Source organism: Lepisma saccharinum, chromosome 2 (assembly GCF_977018435.1).
Source record: "Lepisma saccharinum chromosome 2, izLepSacc3.1, whole genome shotgun sequence".
Taxonomy (NCBI): Eukaryota; Metazoa; Arthropoda; class Insecta; order Zygentoma; family Lepismatidae; genus Lepisma; species Lepisma saccharinum.
In genome coordinates this window covers 210,163,171-210,186,246 of record NC_139230.1, presented here as the reverse complement: position 1 = coordinate 210,186,246, position 23,076 = coordinate 210,163,171, and the positions used below count along the sequence as shown (strand labels likewise).

At 39.5% G+C, this 23,076-nt stretch overlaps 1 protein-coding gene across 2 annotated transcripts in view; it reads left to right on the top strand.

Annotated features, from left to right (window-relative positions):
* The window catches only part of LOC145984293 (cell adhesion molecule Dscam1-like), an 875,949-nt gene that overhangs the window by 794,306 nt on the left and 58,567 nt on the right, over window positions 1-23,076 (top strand). For both annotated transcript variants that reach the window (XM_083117935.1, XM_083117934.1), the window contains 3 exons: window positions 404-642; window positions 5,694-5,928; window positions 7,272-7,418. In XM_083117935.1, the coding sequence (XP_082974061.1) occupies window positions 404-642; window positions 5,694-5,928; window positions 7,272-7,418 (621 nt within the window). The remainder of the gene's footprint in view (window positions 1-403; window positions 643-5,693; window positions 5,929-7,271; window positions 7,419-23,076) is intronic.

Sequence of the window (23,076 nt, the reverse complement as noted above, 5' to 3'; positions counted from 1 at the left end):
TATGCTGCGCTCGCAAACACAACTCGATTGTGTTCAGCTGGCGCTGTCTGCGTAGAGAAAACCGGTTTCCTCTTCTGGCATGTGACATAGGAAATTTACTTGCAAGGAGCCGCAAGTGTTAGGATCTACAGTCATGCGCTGGAATGTAGTTAATTTAAACCATATCATTGTTTAGATAAAACTTTCGAACAATTGAAATGTAAGCACTCGGACCAGGACAGGTGTTAGCACATTATTATTAGTTAAGATAATAAAAATGTTTTGCAAAACTGAATGTTTATTTCTATTTGAGAATGACAAGCTGCACGTGGGATGTGACGTGACATGCCACGTGCAGCAAATCTATTGGGCAAAGTGACCACTGCTGCCACCTTTTAATATATAGTTATGATTCTCGTTGCAGTGCCTTGGCAAGGGAACCTACCTCACATAACAATAGATGGAGACCAAATAAGTGCCAAAATCACTGGCCTTCGCCCCGCCCACACGTATCACCTTCGTGTCATGGCTCAGAACTCAGTGGGCGTGTCTAACTCCAGTGAAGTAGTAGGCATTAATACAACAGAAGAAAAGCCTGGGGGGCCACCAACTGACGTGAGAGTCAAAGTCCTTGGCTCTGAAACGCTGCATGTCACTTGGAAGGTTCGTAAACTTTCTTGTTACATATAATAAGCGAATATTTTTTACTTTCAATAGCAATTATGTAATAGCATAAAATACCTATATATTGCATCTTAATATTTCAATATTTTGTTTTTGGAGATTTTTTTCATCTCTTACAGATGAACGAGTTGCTGTACACCTTTACCCGTACCATTGTGATGAAATCCCGGGTTCGAATCCCAGTAGGCATGGGTATTCTTTGTTACTGTCCCTTCACCAGGTTCATCATATCATACCTCATCCTCCTTTTCCAAATTAACCAAAAGTGGCAGAAAAGCGAAGTAAAATAAAACAAATCAATCAATCAATCAATCATTGTAATAAAAGTTTATAGAATTTGTTCTTGAAATAATACTTTATAATTGTAATTACATTTTGAAATCATGAACAGATAATGGTGAAGAAAATTTTAACACAAGCATATTTATGTATATAATGTTTATAGTGATAACTTGTCAAATGCATTGTTTTTTAATAATTGATTTAACTCGAACACACGTTCGAGATTTACCAGCCAGGTGAAATCGACGTCATACTCTGTCCCGCATAGCAAGGCGCGCATAGCAGCAGAGAAGGGGGATGAAATCGAGTGGGCGGAGCGAAACAGTACACGCTCTTCGAAGACTGGTAACTGCAATCGCTTCCCCCTCCACTCAATCCCATTCCCTCTCACGTGTTCATTGGTGGAGCCGTTTCGCGTCACTACTTGCGCAGAGACTTGTTTTTGTTCACTTCCTCCAGATATAGTTGGTACAGAGTATAGCTTACATCGTTTTGAAGCCATACATTGCTCTCATCATCAGAGAGAGAGAGAAGGGAGGGAGGGAGATATGAGCAGGTGATGTGATTAGCACTGGGAGATTGGGTGAGTCAGAGCCTATTATGCAGGAATCGACAAAAATCCCACCAGGATCGGACTCTGGTTTCGTGAGGGTGTATTCTGGTGGAGTGGTTAGAGTAACGCACTAACAAGCCAGGAGTTCTAGGTTCGTGGTACAGCATGATGTGCAATGATTGTTCTTTCATCGATTTCATCAATTCATTATTTATCTTCATAGACGCGAATAACCTCGAGAAGTAAAAATAATGGACATTACATGCACATTGCACGTGACTATAGAAGCTTGGATTCAGGTATGTATGAGTTTCAACACAGAGAACATTGGTGTGAATTCATTACATATTACGATAAGAGATGGCGCTGTAGAGCATTATTTAATCAGAGCAGAGTTCTACATTCCCAAGCGTTCAATTGAAAAAAATCGAAAGATTAAAGTTTGGATTAGAAACCATAGACACTTTTAAAGATTGCTGCCGTATTGTTTTTTCAAAGGAGGAATAAAAATCCATTTATCACAAGGTTCTCGCTGTAAAAATATAGAGGCCGTATTATAATATAGAGCCCCGAGAAATCTTTACGTATGGCAACTAATGCTTTTCCATTTCTCTTTTAGGTATGACAAGGTCTCACCTTCATGAGTTTTTGGAGAAGGAACCAAATGGTTCCTTCATATTAATCAACACAAATAATAATTATAATAACGGATATAATCCGTGGCGTGTCGTAAAATAAATAGTACCGGGCCGCTTTAGAAACTGCATAACAATTACATAAAATACTAGTAGCAAATGCGTTAAGCAACGCATTATGCTATAGCCTAATTGTTGTTAACATGGTGTTTGTTATTATTATGACTATCATATACATTTGTATCTAGTTCCACAGATTTAACGAATAATACTGAATAATAGAGGCCTCGGCTAATCATTCACAATCAGGAAGATGAAATTTAACAAAAAAAACATTGAATCGCTCATACAAACAAACACACATAGAATTTGAGTTTTACTTAAGTGGTCAGTATTAATTTGAAGTACCACTGGTGGGAGAATATTAACACTATCATTAAAAATGATTTTGGATAGAATTTGTTAAATTGATTTGGCTTATTTTTCTTCTCTATTCTGCCAATCTTGGCTAATCGCGAAGATGATGATGAGTGATGACATGATGAAATTGATGAAGGCACATTCACACCCATGCCGTGACTTGAGCCCAAGGCATCTGGCGTCGTAGCGCGCTGTGATATCCACTCCGCCACGGAGGTCAGTAGTTTATATATAATATGTATGTATGTATTGTTTCCTTGACAGTTGTAGTTTGAAGACCAAACAACATCGGAAAGTGGTTTGTAATATTGTTTGTGGGAAACATAACCCAAATTTTTCCACATGAGAAGTTGATCGTTAAGTACACAGGGACATGTTCACTTTGTACGACTCGGGATGTAAATTAATATTGATAATTTTAAACTGTGCTATATAGGGAACATAATACAAGTCGTTTGCCACCTGGAAAGTTGATGGCTAACTAGGCAGGGGTGGGGAATATCATGCTCTACCATTTCCAGCATCTTTTACAAAGGAAAACACTCCCTGTGCCCCACCCAGGCAATTATTGCAAATGAGAAGGCATGCAACCGGATTTTGGAGTGTCGTCTTGGAGATCTCAGAAGGTGCCCTTAGCAACCCCCCCCCCCCTTTTATGTCCGTGTTTGTACAATTTGTGCTCTGTTAAATTTTATATTACTACATACTCATATTCAAATTGTTAGAAATACTTGTTTGCGTTATCTAGACGAATTGGTACGTAGCTATCATCATCAAATATTCCATGATTTCCTGGTAACTTGAGAACGCTTGTTCGAATCACGTAGCAGGTCCTCCCCGATGGCGCAATGGTATAACGTCGTTGCCTTGTAATCAAGGGGTCCCGCATTCGATACCCGGTGGAGGCATATAGTGGTTCGGATTCCACTTTAAACTGTAGGTCCAGTCCCGATTAACCTTACTGTGCACAAAGTGTACTTAAAACACCAATTCAATCAATCAATCGAATCACGTCGCCAGGAAAGCTACATTTCCTAATTGATTTAACATTGCATTTGCATGTACAGTGATATCCATGAGAATTACTATGCAAATTGTCCATGAATTTTCAATAATTTTTCTCTTACTTCCAATGTGTTTTTAAGAGATGGATTTTTATGTATGCTGGTGCGGAAGTTGTCAACATCTTGTTTTGAGTTTTCTTTTAATTCTTGAAGCTCTTATTGGGTCAAATAAAGTGCACGAACATGGTGATGTACAATTTGCACGGTGATATTCATGGATCCCACTGTACAAGTTGCTTTTGGTAAATGTCATGCCTCCTTGTAGCATTTCAATTTGAAATTTGCCATTTCTGATCTTTATAATTACCCAACATCTGTATCACATTTATGTATAAATACGAGGGTAGTTTCAGAAGTTTTGCACGCCGTGTATGAGAAGGGGTATGATGCAAAGACTCCAATTGTTGCTTCAGCTGTAATCTAGACTTCAGTGTATAGTGTGTGTGAGATTGCTGGCTAGATTGCCCCTGTTCTAAAGAAGTTCTGCCTTGGAATTGGAGTAAATGAGTCAGATAAGATCTTGCGTAGCGACCGTTTAGACTACATTCAAATTGAAGCGTTATGATAAGAGACATTTTGGAAAAGTGTTCATGTGAACTGCTTTTCACACACGCCATGCCGTTCTGACTGACATGAGGCTATCAGACTCAGTGGTGGATCCAGAAGTTGGGAGGGGCGAATTTAACTCCGGTATCTCACCTCATCGAGAATCAATTCTAAGAAGCTACACCTGCAGTGCTTACATAAACAGTACATAGTACTGTAAACAGCAACCAAGCTGACTTTCATGTTTTAGAGATTAGAACATTATTTTGCAAAAATAGGGTCCAGGGCTGGAATAGATTGTTATTATTGTATGTCGTAATCATAATTCCTCCCATTGGTACTATAAACGGAACGATCAGATATTAGGAGTGAAGTGAATAAACAAAGAAGACAAAAACCTATTATTTCAAGGTGTGTATGGTTAGATCCCCTTTTGAGGCACCGAGGTTCGGATCCAAATTTAAACTGTAGGCCCAGTTCCGATTAGTCTACCATGGGCATAAAGTGGGCTTAAATCCAACTTTAAGCAATATTCTCTAGCCTGTTCAGCTTTAGTGATCATTTGAGTATTCAAAAATATTATGCATAATAATAATCGAAAAACTAGCAGTTGGGAGGGGTGATCACCCCTACCGCCCTCGCCGTGGATCCGCGCCTGATCAGACTTCGACTTGTTCTCAAAACTGAAGAAATCAGGCCATGAGGAAACAATCCAGCATTATTCAGGATGTTGCTGATGAGATTGTCGAGTAACCAGACCAACGAACAATGAAGGTGCTCAGACGTTGACGTGCCTAAACGTTGTCTCTCTGTTATAGAGTAAAGCCCCTATCACACGGAACTGGATTTCTAGTTGGAATGCCCTAGTTGGCGATGAACTGACTTTCTGGGTAGTAATCATGGCCGCCTGGCTGACTGGTTTTGAGGAATAGGACATGTTCTAATTGCTACTAACTTCTTCGACTAGATTCTATGGAACAGCCAATCAGAGCAAAGTTTGGCCATGTGAAGATATTCTGTGAGTTTGTAAAGTAGCCTTTTTTTGTCTGTGGCTTCCGAGTGCATACAACACGAAAGGCATGTTTACAATTGAAAAAGCTAAAATATTCTTCCATACGTGTATAGTAAACGTTGTAAAGTATGTATTTTATCAGCGCCCTTCTTCTCTACCTGAAACCATTTAATGCAATGCGATGTTCCTCTCGGTTGGATAGTTATCGTATTTTAAAAGTGTGAAGTGATACGTTGTTTACATCTCGCGCGGCCGCCATTATGGGAACGAAAGACTATCGACAAGTACGGTATAACAAGTACCGTGTGAGGCGAAAACTAGCAAATGGGTAGCCAGTCCAGCGTCAACTAGAGCATTCCAACTAGAAATCCAGTTCCGTGTGATAGGGGTTTAAAATAGAGATTAATTTGAAAGCCTGGAAGTGTATTTTAAAAGAAAACCTGCGGTGTGCAAAACTTCGGAGATAATATTCGTGGAAACAATCTGCATTAAAATAAACACTGATGTTATCGTTCCAGCCGCCAGACAGACAATTGCTTCATGGTGAAATCTTAGGCTACTACGTTGGATACAGAGTTACCAACTCGACGGACCGTTTCTTGTATGCTTCGGTGGATGTGATACCTGGTATGTTGCAGACGATGCTCACGAATCTCAAGAAATTTACCGAATACATGATCTTCGTCCAGGCTCACAACAGAGCAGGAGCTGGGCCAAGGAGTCAGGAAGTCACGGCCACAACTGACGAAGATGGTGAGTATGTGGAGAGTAAACATAGATAGCAAGCATATAAATATGTTCATTCAGAATAGTACTTTCAATTCTGAATATTTTATGGCCCAGCATATACTAGCATATTGTTCTCAGCCGTGAATAACTTAGAAAATTTGTAAATTCTGGGCACTATTGTCAAAGGTGTAAATGATTTTAAGTTTCTTTTGTGTTGCTTGCAGCGTGTGTCTGTGTATTCAATTGTACCACCATTGCTATACAAGTTCCATAAAGTGGTTTTGTGTGTACGTACAGCCACCTATAATAAAAATGGGACACCTAGCTCCTGAAATACTCACTTCCCTGCAAGGCTTTATGGGTATTGACTAACTCTACGGCGATAAGCGGATTTTAGTAGCAAATTTTTAACGGCAACTTCTCTCACCTCCTTAGAGTTAGACAACACACACAAAACCTTGCAGGGAAGCGAGTATTTCAGGTTGATGTCCGATTTCTATTGCTGGTGACGGTACAGCTAATTTGAATTGTGTTTCCAATTATAGTCATTTTTTCTTGTACAAAGCAATTGGTTTGTTGTTATTCTATACAAAAATGACAATTTAAATTTATTTTGATCTTGTCTCTTACATTAAATATGAATTATGCATTGTTGTTTCGACATTTCCGTGTGGAAATAATAGGTTCATAATCTCGTTTTAGCATATGTGTGTTTACTTTTCTGTTGTATTAATTACAGATAAATTGCAATTGGCTATTAAATTTGTGCAATATTAATGTAGTAACTAAAGTGCAAATTCTCATTCTGTATTATTAGTGGCGTGCCTAGGATTTTTGAAAAGGGGTTAAGTATACTTCTTTTAGTAGTCAACCCTTATTTAGCCATCTTTACCTTCCTTCAACGTTCCTTTTTTAGGAATACTGGGCCAAGGTGGGAATTATGACCCCCATCACCCCCTTGAGAACACCACTGTATATTATGAAATGGTTTCTAACAGTTATTGCTGACTGGATGTTGTAGTAATTAAGAATGGGGATTAATTTCTCAGGCTTTGCTTTTCTGATCATTTCATGCGCAGAGGTTTACATGCATTTTACGTGTCTTTCTACTTCTTAGCTCAATATCAAAGTATATTGAGATAAAATGGACAGAGGAACAAACTTGATGAAACGCCCAAACTTCACTCAGGATGTGAATCTAGTAACCTTGACTTTCTAGCACGCTAGAGACTGGCGTTTTCAAACCGTCTAATACGACGTTTCATTTACTTGTATTGTTGCGTTCAATGCCGCTGACAAGAATTTAATGTTATCATATGTTATACTGGTATCAAGTGTCGTATCAAGCAATATCTTCTATCTTCCAGTGCCTAGTGGACCGCCAACCCAAGTGCAGTGCACAACATCGTCTTCTTCCAGTCTCTTGGTTCTGTGGTCGCCTCCTCCCGTGGACCAGCTCAATGGCATCCTGCAAGGTTACAGGGTCGTTTACAGGCCACAGGAAGAGTGGGACGGTAAGTACAAAACATTCTTTGTTAGCTCTATCCATGTCCATGTGTCTGTTTTCAATCATTTGTGGAATCAATCGTTTCATCCTCAAGCTTGAGAGTTCGTTCCCTGTCCTTGCAGGCTAACGAGACCCTGACGTCTAGAATAATAAAGCAATGGCATCGCCAGAAAATTTTGTCCGCAAAGGCTCCGAAATGGACCATATTGTTTACTCTGTTTTATTCTCTACTTTCCCTTCTCTTCTTCTGCTTTTTATTCTATCTTTCCTTCTCTTTGGCTTTCCCTTTCTTCGTCTTTCCCTTTCATTTCCACTGTTTCTCCATCTCTCTCTCCTATTCTATCCTCTGTTTCCTAACTCTCTCTCTCTATTTATTGTGATATTTTCTCTCTTTCTTTCTCCCTTTATTTCCGAATCTCTCTCCTTCTCCCGCTTTTTATTTGCCTCTTTCCTTCCTTCTCTTTTATTTCTTTCTTTCTTTATCCTTGGTTAATCCTCTCTTTGTGCGATTGTTGCTCAAGAGATTGAAAAACCGGCAATACAGCACGTGCCACTTTTCCTATCCATTCTTGAATGTGCCACTGTCACATAACAACTTCCCTTTCCAAGGTTTAAAATTAAAAGAGCCTTACAATTATTTCCATATGATTGATTGATTGAGTGTTTTAAGTCCATTTTATGCACAGTAAGGCTAATTGGGACTGGAGCTACAGTTTAAAGTGGGATCCGAACTACTATGTGCCTCCACAGGGTATCGAACCAGGGACTCCTTGATTACAAGTCGACAACGCTACCACTGCGCCATCGGGGATGCCTAAAGGGACGAACACGATTAGCAATAAAAGTAGCACAGATAGGAATAATTTTCAAATAAATTTTAATAACAATACAGTCTGCGTGTTCGAAACGAGGCAGCAAACACATCATGTTTACATTTGTTCGTTCGTGGATTTCCCGTATCTCACGTGTACCTTGCAATTGTTGATATTGCATGATACACGAAACACTCCGTGGTGATGTTGTTAGCAGAGATCGCTAAGGCGCCAGGTGTCTCGGGTTTAAATCCTGGCCTAGACAATGGTGTAATTTGTTATTTCATCATAGCTATCATCCTCATCTTCGCGATTAGCCAAAGGTGGAAGAAAAGCAAATTAAAATAAACCAAATCAATCGATCAATTATGGAGATATTTTAGAATGAGTAATCTTGAATTTCAGTCTGTCCATTATTTGTCTTGGTCAGTTTATAAATACTGTCAATGCTTCTTACAACATAGCAAGTATCATTAATGTTTTGGATTTTGCTCAGGCAAGACTCCCAGGTTGTTGTTCTCAAGTCGTCTCTCTTAACGAGGAACGCTAGTGGCAACCCTGCCACGCGCCCCTGGTATTTATGTCAGAGCAAGCGTTTGCTGTGTTGGGTTGCATACGTACAGGATAGATTTTAAGCGCTTATAGCCCAGAAACTAAGCGCTTTCGAGGTAAACTTTATAGGGAAAAGTTACTTGTTTTTATGATATCTACCAGCACCCAAGCGTTGTTGAAAGAGTTTTGCGACACCCTGTATATCAGTGATCAGAACGCTACATTTTAAAAGTAGCTTCGCTACAGCTGCCGCTACTTCTCCAAAATGTAGCTTAGCTACAGCTACAACTACATTTACTAAATAAAAAGTAGCTCGCTACGCTACTCATGTGCGCTACTCGCTACTTTGCTACTTTTGCGCTACTTCTGCATAAGAAAAAAAAACTTGAAACAAGGACAAAAATATTCAAAATAAGCCCCTAGTATGATAGTTGTACTTACTGGAAAATACGATCGGAGATCGTTATACGACCGTAATTCGTTAGATGTTTGCTCTAACTTTGCGGATAGCTAGGGGGTGCTTCTTTGGTATAGCTAAATGAGCGACAGGTGGAGATATGGTTTATGTAAGTTTCCAGTTGGGAATGCTTCCCTGAAGGCACAGTGGAAACTTTGCCACCTTGTAATCAAAGGGTCCCAGGTTAGATACCTGGCGGAGGCACTAGTGCTTCAGATCCAGTCTGGATTAGCTCGTCTCTGTGCATAAAGTGAACTCAAAACAAAAACTAGGAAAGACACCTAGTTGGGAGGATGGATTCTCCTGCTCCTCCATTCCCCACACTGCTCATCATCATCATTCACCATTCTTCCTCATTCTCACAATTAGCCAAAAGTGGCAGAAAGCGACTCTAGGTAAGATAATAACAAAATAAACCATTCATCCTCATTGCCATGATTAGCAAAAGGTACAGAAAAGCGACGTAAAAGTAGAAGAATTACATACATTTGGAAACTGTACATATATTAACTAAAGAAAATTATCGTTTCTGCAGAAAAGTCAATATCTCGTACATACTTTTTACAATATCATAAAATATATTGAGGAAAGTGGTGTGTAAACTCGAGTGTTGTAAACGTATTGCAATTTTAAAATTTCTGAAAAAAATATTATGTCGAAAATAATTGTAATTCCAGAAAGTGTATTTCTATCATTATTGTAACAATAATTTCTTGCTGGTGAGATCCTATATGCTAACAATGATTAATGCTGAACCATTGATTGCTGGCACTATTGCTTTGTCATTGTAGTGAAGACTGGATCGCTCGTTTTTGCGCTGCAAGTTGTGTTTTACACAGAGATTAATGACATTTACCTGCTTCTTACACCATGGATATCAACAGGATTTGTTCCTGGGCTGGCTCAAATGAGGCTTTTTTTTAGGGCTGCCACAAACGAGGCATGTTTCTTCCCAAAATAGCGATGCAGCTAAAATAACGTAGCCGTTAGCCAGAATATATTCATATATGCCAGTTCAGTTTAGTTATCTGGATATTAGATTTATTCTATACTAATTAAATATATAGTACGCAGATGCCTATAATCTGAGATATCAAGATATTTATAATCTAGATTATAAGTATTTCCATGTAATAGACTGTCTTTATGAACCTCCTCCAAAAGTAAGCGTTAATGTCGATTTATTTTAACGCTGTGGTCACTTTCAAAAGTTTCCTCATAATGCAGAGAAGAAATGTAGCTGTAGCGAAATTTTCGCTACAGCTACAGCTACAATTTTCAAAATGTAGCGCCGCTACAGATACAGCTACGAATTTTGTAGCAAGCTACAGTAGCGACGCTACAAGTACCGCGCTACTTCCGACCACTGATATATATATATATATATATATATATATATATATATATATATATATATATATATATATATTGATTGAGTTGGTGTTTTAAGTCCACTTTATGCACAGTAACGCTAATTGGGACTGTACCTACAGTTTAAAGTGGGATCCGAACCAATATGTGCCTCCACCGGGGATCGAACCCAGGACCCCTTCATTACAAGGCGTCGACATACCACTGCGCCATGGAGGAGGCCATGTATGTATGTACGTATGTGTGTATATATATGTATGTATGTGTATGTATGTATGTATGTGTGTGTGTGTATTTATGTATGTATGTGTGTGTATTTATGTATGTATGTGTGTGTAGAGTCCAGCGCAGATAATTCTGCCGTGCAATGCGCGGCAGAACTAAAGAAGCAGTGTTGCTAATGGAGCAGATAGAAAAATCGCTGCGGTGCGCCGATGCACAGCTGTTACGTACAACAATAAAATTAGAGAATTCAGGTCTATCTAACGTTGAGTTTTAAACGTCATGCATTATACCAGGACTAGGATTAATATGTACTAACAAGTGGCTTTGTATGTAGCTACATACATATGGACTAAAAATTCGCAAAATATGAACTAACACATAAGTACAATTACCAAAAATTCTGCAAAGAAGACTTCTTCATACGATTCCTTATTTGAGTGATTTCAAACAAAATAAAAAAAATATATACGTATATATTATTTTTCATTGCATTAATGCACTGGTGGCGTTCTAACTTTTCACTCCCAAAACCCGTATACACTGGTATGGAACTGCAACGGCAGATAATAACATGCCAACGTGTTAAACCGCTACAATTGCACCATAACACTCCTCCTCAAACAGTATTATTATTTCCTCTCTGAGATCTGTGACAGTCGGTTGCCTTTGTTGTACATTTACAAAGGATGCCGGCTTCGACAACAATAACAAGTACATATACTGCCACTAGATGATAAGCTGCGCGGCTTTTTCTTTTGTTATGAACCAGGGCCGGCGCTAGTCATTTTGCCTCCCTGGGAGGTGGCAGTAGATGCCGCTCTATTTCGACCCCCCCCCCCCCCCGGTCATTACGCAGCAACGGAAAATTGAAAATCAATATATTCCTAACTAAAACATCAAATATAAAATAAATAATGAGACTTCTTATGCTATTTCAATACTATTCAGCGCAAAAGAATATCTCGCTCGATCACAGTTTTCAATAGGCTTATTTTTTTCTTCTCTTCAAATTTTGCCGCTCGGTTCGCCCTCCCCTTCCGCCGGCCCTGCTATGAACTTGGTCACCCATCAAAGCATGGCAATTTTAACACAGAAAACAATATGTATCGCATTAAGCAGCAAAAATGACAGCCTCCTCTATGCAATTTCTACAAGAACACCTGCCGGAGCCAGAGTTGAATTGCTTAGAATTTCCCGAGCTTGGCTATGCAAGGTTTTTGATTTCAACTTCGACAGAACTGGAGGCATTATGGAATTTAACGTTCATTAGCAAACACACACTTTTACATACACACACGCAATACACGCACACAACGTCAAACCGGTCAAATACTTAGTATAAAATAAAAATATGGTGCTTCCAATCCAACAAAACTCACCGCCACTTTACCTGCTTTCCCCTTCCGTGACAGAAATAGTGCTTCATTATTACAGTTGGCAACACTAGTTACTAGCTAGCCAATGAACATGCACTGCATAAAAGAAGCAACGACTACGCCGTGCTATATTGCCACATTGCCGTCCCTGCTGACCGGTGGGAACCGCGAGCTGGAGCGCTGTTCAATTGTTTTCAATGAAGTTTGCGCGAGTGTGTCCAGGAATGGAATGACAATATGGCAACAATAGCGAAGGTTTTCGAGCAGGGTAGAACACGTGATGCTAAGAGAGAGGGAGACGAAACGAAAATTCGTTTCTACGCAACGGCAAATTTACGTGTGTGGCACTCTATGTATGTATGTATGTATGTGTGTGTGGGGGGGTGAGTGTGTATACACATGCATGCATGCATGTGTACATACATACATACAGTTTGGAAGAACGGCTCTGTTCCACGGGCAATTGGAAAGCATTGATTGAGAACAGTGTTTCTCAAAGAACGAACGTAGGAGAGAGATCGTATTTATTTATTTATTACGTATTTTATTTATCATGGCAAAGTTAAGCCTTTTTAGCCACCGTATTGTTTGCCGAGGTCGTACGGAACAGGGACAGGGGAGGGCTAATCTCCCTATCCATAATCTAGTTAAAAAAAATATTCTCTTTTATTTTGCAAAACAAAAATAGCGGAGGTTTTGTTTTTAAAGCTAATGTCGAAAAGGTGCTGTAATACTCCATATTTCTGGGTACTTGAGAAAATTGACATCTTTTTCGTTTCTCGATGGCACTGGTTAAAACTGGAAAATCTAAAAATTACGCAACGTAATCTCTTCCTTGGTATCACAGCGCGCTAAGACACCAGCGGTCCCGGGTTCGAATCCCGGGCTGTGAATGGGTGTTCTCTGTGAGTGTCGCTCACATCGTATCATGTCATCACTCATCCTGATCGTCGCGATAAGTCAAAAGTGGAATAAAAGCGGCGCTAAATAACAAAAATGTACTCAAATCAAAATCTTTCTGCGTCCGGAAATCTTAAATTTCCAACACTCTTGCGTTCGATCAGGTCTATACGCCTTTCCTTCGTTCGCCAAGCAATAAGTTACTTCATATGTCTCCGAACCGCATGGTCGTCGAGAGTAAACACAATTTATCGATATCTGCCTTGTCTTTTACGCTGACAGGATCAAATTAGGTTGATCTTTGAGTATCGGAATCCAGAATGTTTCCGCTCCAGTATCTTCGTTTTACCTGTCAGGCAGCCGTCATGTGGTGGCGGCACCTCAATAGGGAAGCAGAAGGGCATGGGACAGGACCTTCGTTCTCTTCGCTGCTCTCCCTTATTCTTTTCCGTTCAATAGATTGCCTAGAACAAACCCTCACTGTGTACTCCTCCGAGAAAATTCTCGTTTTCCTCATTCAAAATTGTAATGAGAATACGTGCATGTACAGGGTTATTCAAAATGATTGTCCGGGTTTCAATATTACTTTTCTGGGATGACCTTCTCACTTCCACGTAGTGCATCCCGGTAACTGCAATGTTGCAGGCTAACGAAGCTCTGGCGTCTGGATCTCCGGCCAGTATATTCTTCCGGGTTTATCCTTCAATGTGCTGAGCGCCCCTTTACAGCTTCGGCTTTTATTTAAGTAAAGATATTTTTGTCCTCAGAGACAGATGTTGATATTAGTTACGATAAGGGGCTGGACCCCGTATAATGTGGCGGATGCGAAATAGCCTACACGCTGACGCACCCAACGTTTTCAAATTAATACATCAATCAATATTATTTTTCTGGCCAGGTCATGTAACACATGGTATTTATTACCGCACCGATTGATAGGGACACTCTCAAAATTGTATTTCGTAATAGGCAATGTCCTGTAGTTATGCATTTGTCCGCTAGGAAGCAGGTTTTGAAAGATGGCGGATCACGGCAGTGAAATCTCTGTGAACAACCCCGGGAGTAAAGGAGCCTGGAGCATGGTGCTGATTACATTACCTCCGTAGTGGTCGAGATCGTGGTCTCTCAATACAGCTCGTGCATCATACGTCGCCTCACATAGTAGAAATTGGAAATAAATATTGGTGCAGGATTTTTACTCAGGGGGGCAGACTAAGATTTCATATCTTGCCTCTCAGTCATATATCTTGTATTTTACCTACTATTATTATTATTAATAATAATATTTTACAAATTATAAAATCGAGTGAAAATGCCTTGGCGGTTTTGACAAATTCCGACTTGATTCCACTATTTAAATAGAAACTGGATTCGCATTGCATCCTTTCCATTAACATCTATCACTTTGATGATGAACAATTATGTATCTTTTTGTAATTTTTCACCATGCACAGATATCAAACAGAGACCACTTAATCTGATCTCCTTCATGTAACCTATTATTCATGTTTTTACTGTGTAAAAAGTAATTCAAAATGACGGCGCGTGAATTATCGGACTCAGATGCCGACTTGGGGAAATGATTTCCGACTTTTCGGGATCCAGAACAGTCGACAAATTCCAAAGGATCGTATTGGTAAGTGGTTAATTAATAGTATTTTTTGCGCTAAAAGTGAAAAAAATTCTTGAAATTAACTGTTTTTATTCCAGAAGTGCAAAAACAATTGCTTAAGGGAGTAGAAAATAACGTGTAGAATTCAAGATTTTCACCGCGTCCGTAAATTTCGAAAGTTTTCCATTCCGAAACTGGTCCGGAAATGGATAATTTTTTTAGTCCCAATCGACGGGATTAAAAAAAATTCTCTTCCCAATCCTGTCCCAATCAAAAATTCATGTCCTGCAAATCCCTTGTTACGGCCGTCAAGATGATTGAAATGCCTGTAGTGAAAACGTTCTTTCCTCATTTTGTTCGACATGGCAGTAATTGTTATAACTTACAGTCTGCACGTCACAGAAAACAGTATTATTTATAATCAAATATCACCACTCGAATTACATTGTCTTTTCCCAGATATCTCGGGGGGGGGGGGGCGAATGCCCACCTTCTTGCGGGCGCCCATGGTCAATATATCTCGCAATCCAACTCGTGCATGATACAGAGAAAAATAAATGGTATGTGAGTGAGAGAGAAAGAAAGAAAGATGGAGAAATACAAGAAACTAGAGAGAAAAAGAGACAGAAAAGCGAAGGAAAGATTAGTAAAAGGAATATTGAATAGTAAGAAAGGTAAGCAAGAAAATAGACCACGATTGACAAAGAGGGACGGAATCTGGAAAACCAGAAAAAGGGAAAAGGGATACAAATAAATAAAAGGGAGGGTTATGTAATCACGTTTGCCTAATTCCAGAGGCGGACGTGACCATCAAGGGGGACACTTGCCCCACCCTCTGGAAAATGAGTGGTGAAAATTCTCACTCTAATCATTGTGCTTATCTACGTCGAATGTAAAATAATTTAATTTCAAAAAATTGAAAATAAAGCATTGTTCTCCTTGGGAAAGTGTTGTTTGCCCTACTGGATAAAATGTGTGTTTGTTCCGTGGATATCAATCCCCTTGCATATATTATGTTAAGCTTTATCGATTGTTTTGTTTTCTTTTACTTCGCATTTCTGCCACTTTCGGCTAATCGCGAAGATGAGGGTGAGTGATGATATGATGAAAGTGATGAAGGGGCATCCACAAAGAACACCAATGCCCAGGCCGGTATTCGAACCCAGGACCCCTGTCACCGTAGCGCGCTGCACTGACCACTCCGCCACAGAGTTGGCTTAAGCTTTATCAATCAACCACGATCCTTCTTCAAAAAATGTAGTGGTTAGTGAAGCTTGCCGCGAAAGCAAGGGTATACAAAACAGTTTTGCCTATCCCAGCTGTTGTTGTTGCTTTTATTAGTATAATTGTTTCTATTATTCGGTATACAATTTGTTAGAGGTGTAGCTTGCGATACGATGATTTTTAAATGTACTTCAAAAAAGCATACAACCTACATATAATGCAACATTTTACATTATTGGACTTTAAAATAAGTAAATGTTTATGGTAGAGCGAAGTAGATGTATTTTTCGAAGAAAAAAAACGCCACAAAATGGCGACTGCACGGTGTTTAACGCACTCTTCGCCACCAACAATAATCCCAGGTTTTCTCTAGGGAAATGTCTGTATAATATGTCGGCGCAATATGGAAATTTCGTGACGAACCAAGTGCAGCGGAGCGAGGGTGGTCATATTACCAGCACTGGACATAATTGCATTGGGAGCCTTATCAAAAAGTGTAATATTACACGAAACTGCTTTTCTGTTGTATCATTTGTACTAGTTGCTGTATACAAACATAAATATCCCTGGACATAGATTAAAAGAAATCCGGATTCGAATCCAGAATTAGGTATTCAGATTTGTAGTCGTTACATTCATTTTCGTCGTCGAGGTTTACCCAGCTATACTCTGTCCCGGTAATCTGTGGAGCAAGGCTTCGAATAACGGCAGAGAAAGGGAGAAAACGAGTAGGCGAAGCATAGCAGTACGTACTGCTGCTAACCGCTCGGCTCTGCAGCCGAATTTTCCTCTTCATGCACTCACTTCCCCTCATTGGCCGAGCCCTCTCGAGTCACTAATTGCGCAGATACTTGTTTTCCTTGGCATGCTCCAGAGATTCCCGGGATAGAGTGTAGGAGTATATCCTAGGCCCTTGTCTATTTTGGGGAGACTAGTGGAGCAGGAAGATTTCAGTAAACTCTATTTTTTCTTTATCATCCAATGGGTCACCAGGTGCCTGACCTTGTTCGAGGTTTAATACGAGTTACGCACTCGTATTAGGAAGGTCGTCGGTTCAAATTCCACCGGCTGTCTGTTCTGGGTGAAGTTTCCCGTGCTTTGCCTCATTCAGCCTATGTGAATACTGCGATGATACCTTTAGTGAAGGTCCCTTTCCTTCTATGTCATCTCACGCCAGGGTTAATTTAGGCAACTGGTTGAGTGGATGGCTGCGTATTCCGGTGGTCACGGGTTCAAATTCCGCAACCGTCCACCCTAGTCAAGTTTTTCCGTGGTTTTCCAGTCCATGCGAATTCTTGGATGGCACCATCAATGAAGAGAAGGACACTTCTTCCCACTTCTCACTACGCGTTGTTTCGGCCAGATTTCTCATAATGCCCTGCGCCTGTGACCTCAAATTAATTATCATCCGTTGGATTGTCCCAAAGCATGGTTCTCTCAGCATTGTCTTCCTGTTGCATTTCCATGCAACTTTGAATAAGTATTTGAAAATAATTGATTTGGTTTATTTTACTTCGCTATTCTGCCAATTTTTGGCCTCTCCGATGGCTTAGTGGTAGCGTCATCGCCTTCTAATCAAAGGGTCCCGGATTCGATATCCGGTGGAGGAACATGGTGGTTCCGATCCCACTTTAAACTGTATGTCGAGTCCCGATTAGCCTTACGGTGCATGAAGGGGGCTTAAAACACCAACCCAATCAATAAATTTTCTGACAAATTTTGAAGGATGATATCTGTGGCGTGCCCAGGATTCTCGAAAGGGGATACGTATAATTGTTTTAGAAGTCAGCTCTCATATTGCTATCTTTTCCTGAAATTGGCGTTATTTTTTTAGGAATATTGGGCCAAATGGGGTGGCGTTAAGACCCCCACCAACCGCTCCCCCCTTGGGCACGCAACTGGATATGATGAAATTTATGAAGGGTCACCCATGCCCATGACGGGATCCACACCCTGGTGTGGTAGCGCGCTGTGCTAACCACTCCGCCACGGAGGTCGACTATATTTGAAAATGAGTTTCTGATTTCGATTTCTGAACTGGTATTAATCCAACATGCAATAAGTTTCGGTGGGGTTGAACCCTAAACCCCCTTCTTTAAATACGGCCATGGAGCTTGTTGCAAGAGAGAGGTAGAACGTTGATGTTACGGCGTGTTGCGTTTCCGACTGCAGAGCAGTAGCATAAAGGAAAGCACCCTCTTTCGACTTGGCCCTTGCAGCCGACGCAACTCATAATTCCTTTATTGCTTGGCCACTGACAAATGTTCTCTCTTTGCCATAAAAGCACGCGAATAATCCTCACGGAGGGGGAATCGCCACCACAGAGATCACGGAAGCGTCGCTAATACGACACAGTAGCTTGCTTCGGACTCAACACAATATACAACGAAAGAAGATCCTGGTATTAATTTTCGAGGCCTTTGTCGCTCTCGCTTATGGATCGTTCATTGTCAACTTTTATCGTTCGTGTGTGCCTCGTGTTGAGAATAGAGGAGTCTAGAAGCTCAAATTGTGGCCAGTTTATCACCGGCGGTGGCTATGGTCGTCGTTTCCCTTCGCCCTTCTACAAAATGTCTGTCCTCGCTTCCTTGTCTACAACACACAAGCCCAAATTATATACTCTGTCTCGCTTATCTCTGGAGCAAGCGAACGATTGCTTTATTTTACTTCGCTTTTGTGCCACTTCTGGCTAATTGTGAAGATGGTTGATTGATTGATTGATTTAGTTTATTTTACTTCGCGTTTTGTGCCTCTTGGCTAATTTGCGAAGATGGGGATGAGTGATGAAATGGATGAATGGACATTCACAAACAACCAAGCCCGAGCTGGATTCGAACCCGGGACCATTGGCGTCGCAGCGCGATGCGCTAATCACTCGGCCACAGGATCCGGCAATTGTGAAGATGGGGATGAGTGATGATATGATGAATGGACACTCACAAACACCCATGCCCAGGCCGGGATTCGAACCCGAGACCCCTGGCGTCGTAGCGCGATGTACTAACCACTCCGCAGCAAGCGAATGAAACCAAGTTTCTGCGCAAGTAGTGACGCGAGACGGCTCCGCCAATGAACACGGGATTGCGTGGAGGGGGAAGCGACTGCCGTTACCAGCTTTCTTATCAGCGTGTACTGCTTCGCTCTGCCCACTCGATTTTCCCCCTTCTCTGACGTTATACGCGGCCTTGCTCCAGAGATCACCGGGACATAGTATAGACCATAATGGGGTTTATGGGCATCGCCAGAAATATTTGTAAGGGGACGGTCCGGTTGTTCATTAAACTTGAACAGAAATAACCAAATTAATTATTATGTTGATAATGATTACTATTATACAATAATTATTATAAAATAATTAAAAAAACATATTATTTCAAATTATTACTAATAGCAGAGACGGCCCTAGGCCTCACGCTTGAGGGAGCCCCGCTCTAGATAAAAATAATTGTTTGTGTACTGTTTTCTTTTTTAAGAGTTTATTATGCATGCATGTGTACGTTTTATTTATAACATCAAACATTTTGACCACCTTACCCCAGCTTTCAAAGGCTGGTTCGACCTTTCTACACGCCGTCGCTTCCACGCTCTTACAGCGCTCTACAAAATAGTGCATTCAAGAGAACCCCCCTACCTACTTTCACGATTTCAACCCCTAAGCGCAGCACACACCTTTGCTACCCGTTCACGAAACAACTCCCTGCTCACCATCCCCTTCCACAAGACAGCGTTTTACGGAAAATCCTTCACGGTCACTGCTACCAGAGCGTGGAACGACCTCCCTAATGACATAAGAAACTCTTTTTCTCTCGGCAATTTCAAATCAAAATTAAGAAAGCATCTTCTGGAGGCAACTTACCAGTACTGAAAACAAGGAAAGAAAATGGAATGAAACCTTTCTTGATCTAAATTTGCAGGCCAAACACCGACCGATTTTTCTGTATTTTAGGTATTTTTCTTATGTGTGTGTTCATGCTGTACGTGCATTTTTTACAGCATATATGTGTATTTTTGTATGTTTTTCTTCTTTCTTTTTGTGTTTTTTTCTCTTTGTGTTTTTTTAATTTTCTTTGGTATTTTGATCTTTTATATTTCGCAAACTGTTAGATATTTCAACTAAATTTGTAAAATGTGAAGTTGAGATGGTTAAGTGTAAGAAAAGGCTTGTGCCTTAACTTCGCCATCCAAAAGAAGAAGTAAAATAAATAAAATAAAATAAATATAGTTTATAGGATCAATTAAGTAACTAATCTGATATAGCCTGCATTCATGGATTGTTTTCACATACTTAAAGATATCCAAAATTACTGAAATCATATTCTAGACAAAGTAGGCTACTACATGAAAATCGTGTTCAAATACAGTATTTCTGTAAAGAATTGTTAATATGTATTGTTCGTTTGCTGATATCATGATAGGAAAAATATTATTGTATGTGAAACAATTTAAATTCACTACAGTGTCAAAATCCAATTGAAAGTAAAAAAATAATAATGTTATTGGATATGATTAAATATTGCCACTTTTACAATTAAAGTAACAATTTGATATTGAAAACACACTGTTTTGTAATTAAATATAATAAACGTCGCACAAGGAGCACATCAGATTTGAAATGAAACAATATTTTTAAAACTTTTATTATCCTTCCATAATTCTAGGCTATAACCTTCAACATGTTCTGTTCCTTGCTCTTAGATAATAATACTAACTATATATAAATTAAGTGTAATAATGTTTATGTCCTATATGTTCATAGGACACCTGTACTTCAGACTAAACAACATAAATCTGTTAAATTTTGATTATAGGCCCCTCTAATATTGTGTGCCCCAGGCCCCCCACCCACCTAGGGCCGGCCCTGCCTACTACTACTACTACTATATTATTATTTTATCCTGGGGGATGATTCTACTAGAGTGAATGTCCAGCGCAATGGATTATTATTATCTTAAATTCTATACAGTTAGTGTACACTTCGCAACATCTTATTTGACCGCCCCAAAGAATTCTAAGTCCCGAAATCGTAAACTTAGCAACATTGCACTTCAGCTCCAGGTGAGAGTAGCAAACTTTGAGTAGGTCCTTCCACTAGACGAAAAACGCTGCGGTGATAGGTTTTCAATTTAACACTTTCCATGAACTTAGAAACTATAAACCGCTATTATAATACACAATCAAACAGAAATAATAAATTGGAAAAATAACCTTGAAAGATATTTACGATTCTGCTTGCTAGACTTGAAATTTGGGGGGTTGAAACACTGAATAGAGTTTTTCTCCACCTGGAGGAAATTGCCATCAAGTTTGTGCAGAAAGAAGCAAATTTGTGAGGAATTTATGCGACATTTTATTTACAATACCTTGCATAATATCGAACAGTTCTCAAAAACATATATTTTGCACGACTTGTCGAGAAAATGTGCTTGAAACACAGGAAGGTGGGAGTCTTCATAAACGTCAACATGTTTTTAAGGGTATAACGTCATTAAGTTAACGTAGAGCAGTTGGTTAGGCGCTGCAATCCACATTTTTCATCAAGCGTGAAAGGTAGCGGGTTCAAATCCCAACCTCTCCTCTTTCTTTTTTTTTCTTTTTTTTTTTTGCTGAACAGATACCATTGATATTAGAATATTTAAAAAATTAATCCGATGCACACTTGAGGGACGTCCCTTCTGCGCATATTTCCCCTTAGAAGTTGGAGATTTCCAGGATTTAAAGTTAAAACTTTTCTTTTTAGTTATTGTTCATATGTTGTGTTAACACACACATCATGATTAATTCACAAATCACATATATGTATTCAGGATGCAAAATGTAATGTTATTTAAGTTATGTATTGTTTGTTCTCTACTGACACCTAAAATATTGAATATTTGATTTCGATATACTAAAAAAAAATACAGTTATGTTAAGTAGCGATGTAGTGCAGTACTGTAACGAAGAAGAGCGTTTAATGAGTTCAAATTGCTAAGATTGGTAATTTTATGTCCGTTCCTTCGTAATGACTGTTGTCAATCCCCTCACCACCATCTTACCATGCGTCTAAAACTAATAGTAAATCGCTAATTAACATAAATAAATTGTTATTGCGACGAAGGCCGATTCGATAAGAAACTACTAATAAGTAAGTATTTATATAGTGAGTGTCAAACAAAAAAATTCAAAACTTCATAATGATCATTAATTCCTCACGCTTTGTATCTAAAATGTTTGTCTTCTTTGAACAGAAAGTACGAGTATCAGATATAACAAACTTTCCGCACTAACTTTGCAATATTCGATACCACCATTACAGACTTAGCTCTATGTAACTTGATTCTGCGCATTTCACGTGGCATGTGACTTCCTCCTATCATCGAAATAACTTTCTCTTACTATTTCCTTTCCTCTCGTGAAATAAAGAGACCAATGTTAATTTCTTAGCACGGTGGATAAACTTTACACCCAACGATATACTCCTGAAAAAAATCCTGCCTAGGTAGAGAATCGAACCTACGACCTCTCTCGTAGGAATCAAGCACGCTACCTCTTCTCCAAGTAGCTCACGTTAAAAATTGCTACCAGTTTGAAGAAACCAATTCACACATTATGTCATATCTATAATTTCCTCATGGCAATTTTCATGAGGAAACGAATTCAGATAAAATCGAGAAACGCTGAAAGGGAAAAATGATGAACATGTCTATTGGCGTTTTATCATATTTTGTAAATTGTGTAAAAATTCCGTGCTTTGAACAAGCAATCGTTTAGTTACGAAGTATTTTGTTATTTGTTTAAAGTAGGAACAGAAGAGCGAAAATTAGTCATTTGAACCAGACCCCGTTTGACAAGAAACTTCAGCTTTTTTCCAAAGACTGTATGAAAAGAAAGAGGAACGTATGAAATATAAATATGTGTGAAATTAAAACAATGGAAACCTTGAAAGATAATACTGACGAACTTCAAACTATGAGAAACATATTTTCGTGGTGGAAAAATCCAAGTCATTTTCGAAATATGAACTTGATGTTTTTGTTTATTATGAAGTGGAGATATGGGACGATACGATCCCTCAGCAAGAAAATTTTAAGTAAGCTACCTCCAACTTTTTCAATGGTCATAATTACTAATTAGGGTCCGGAAGTTTATGAAAAATC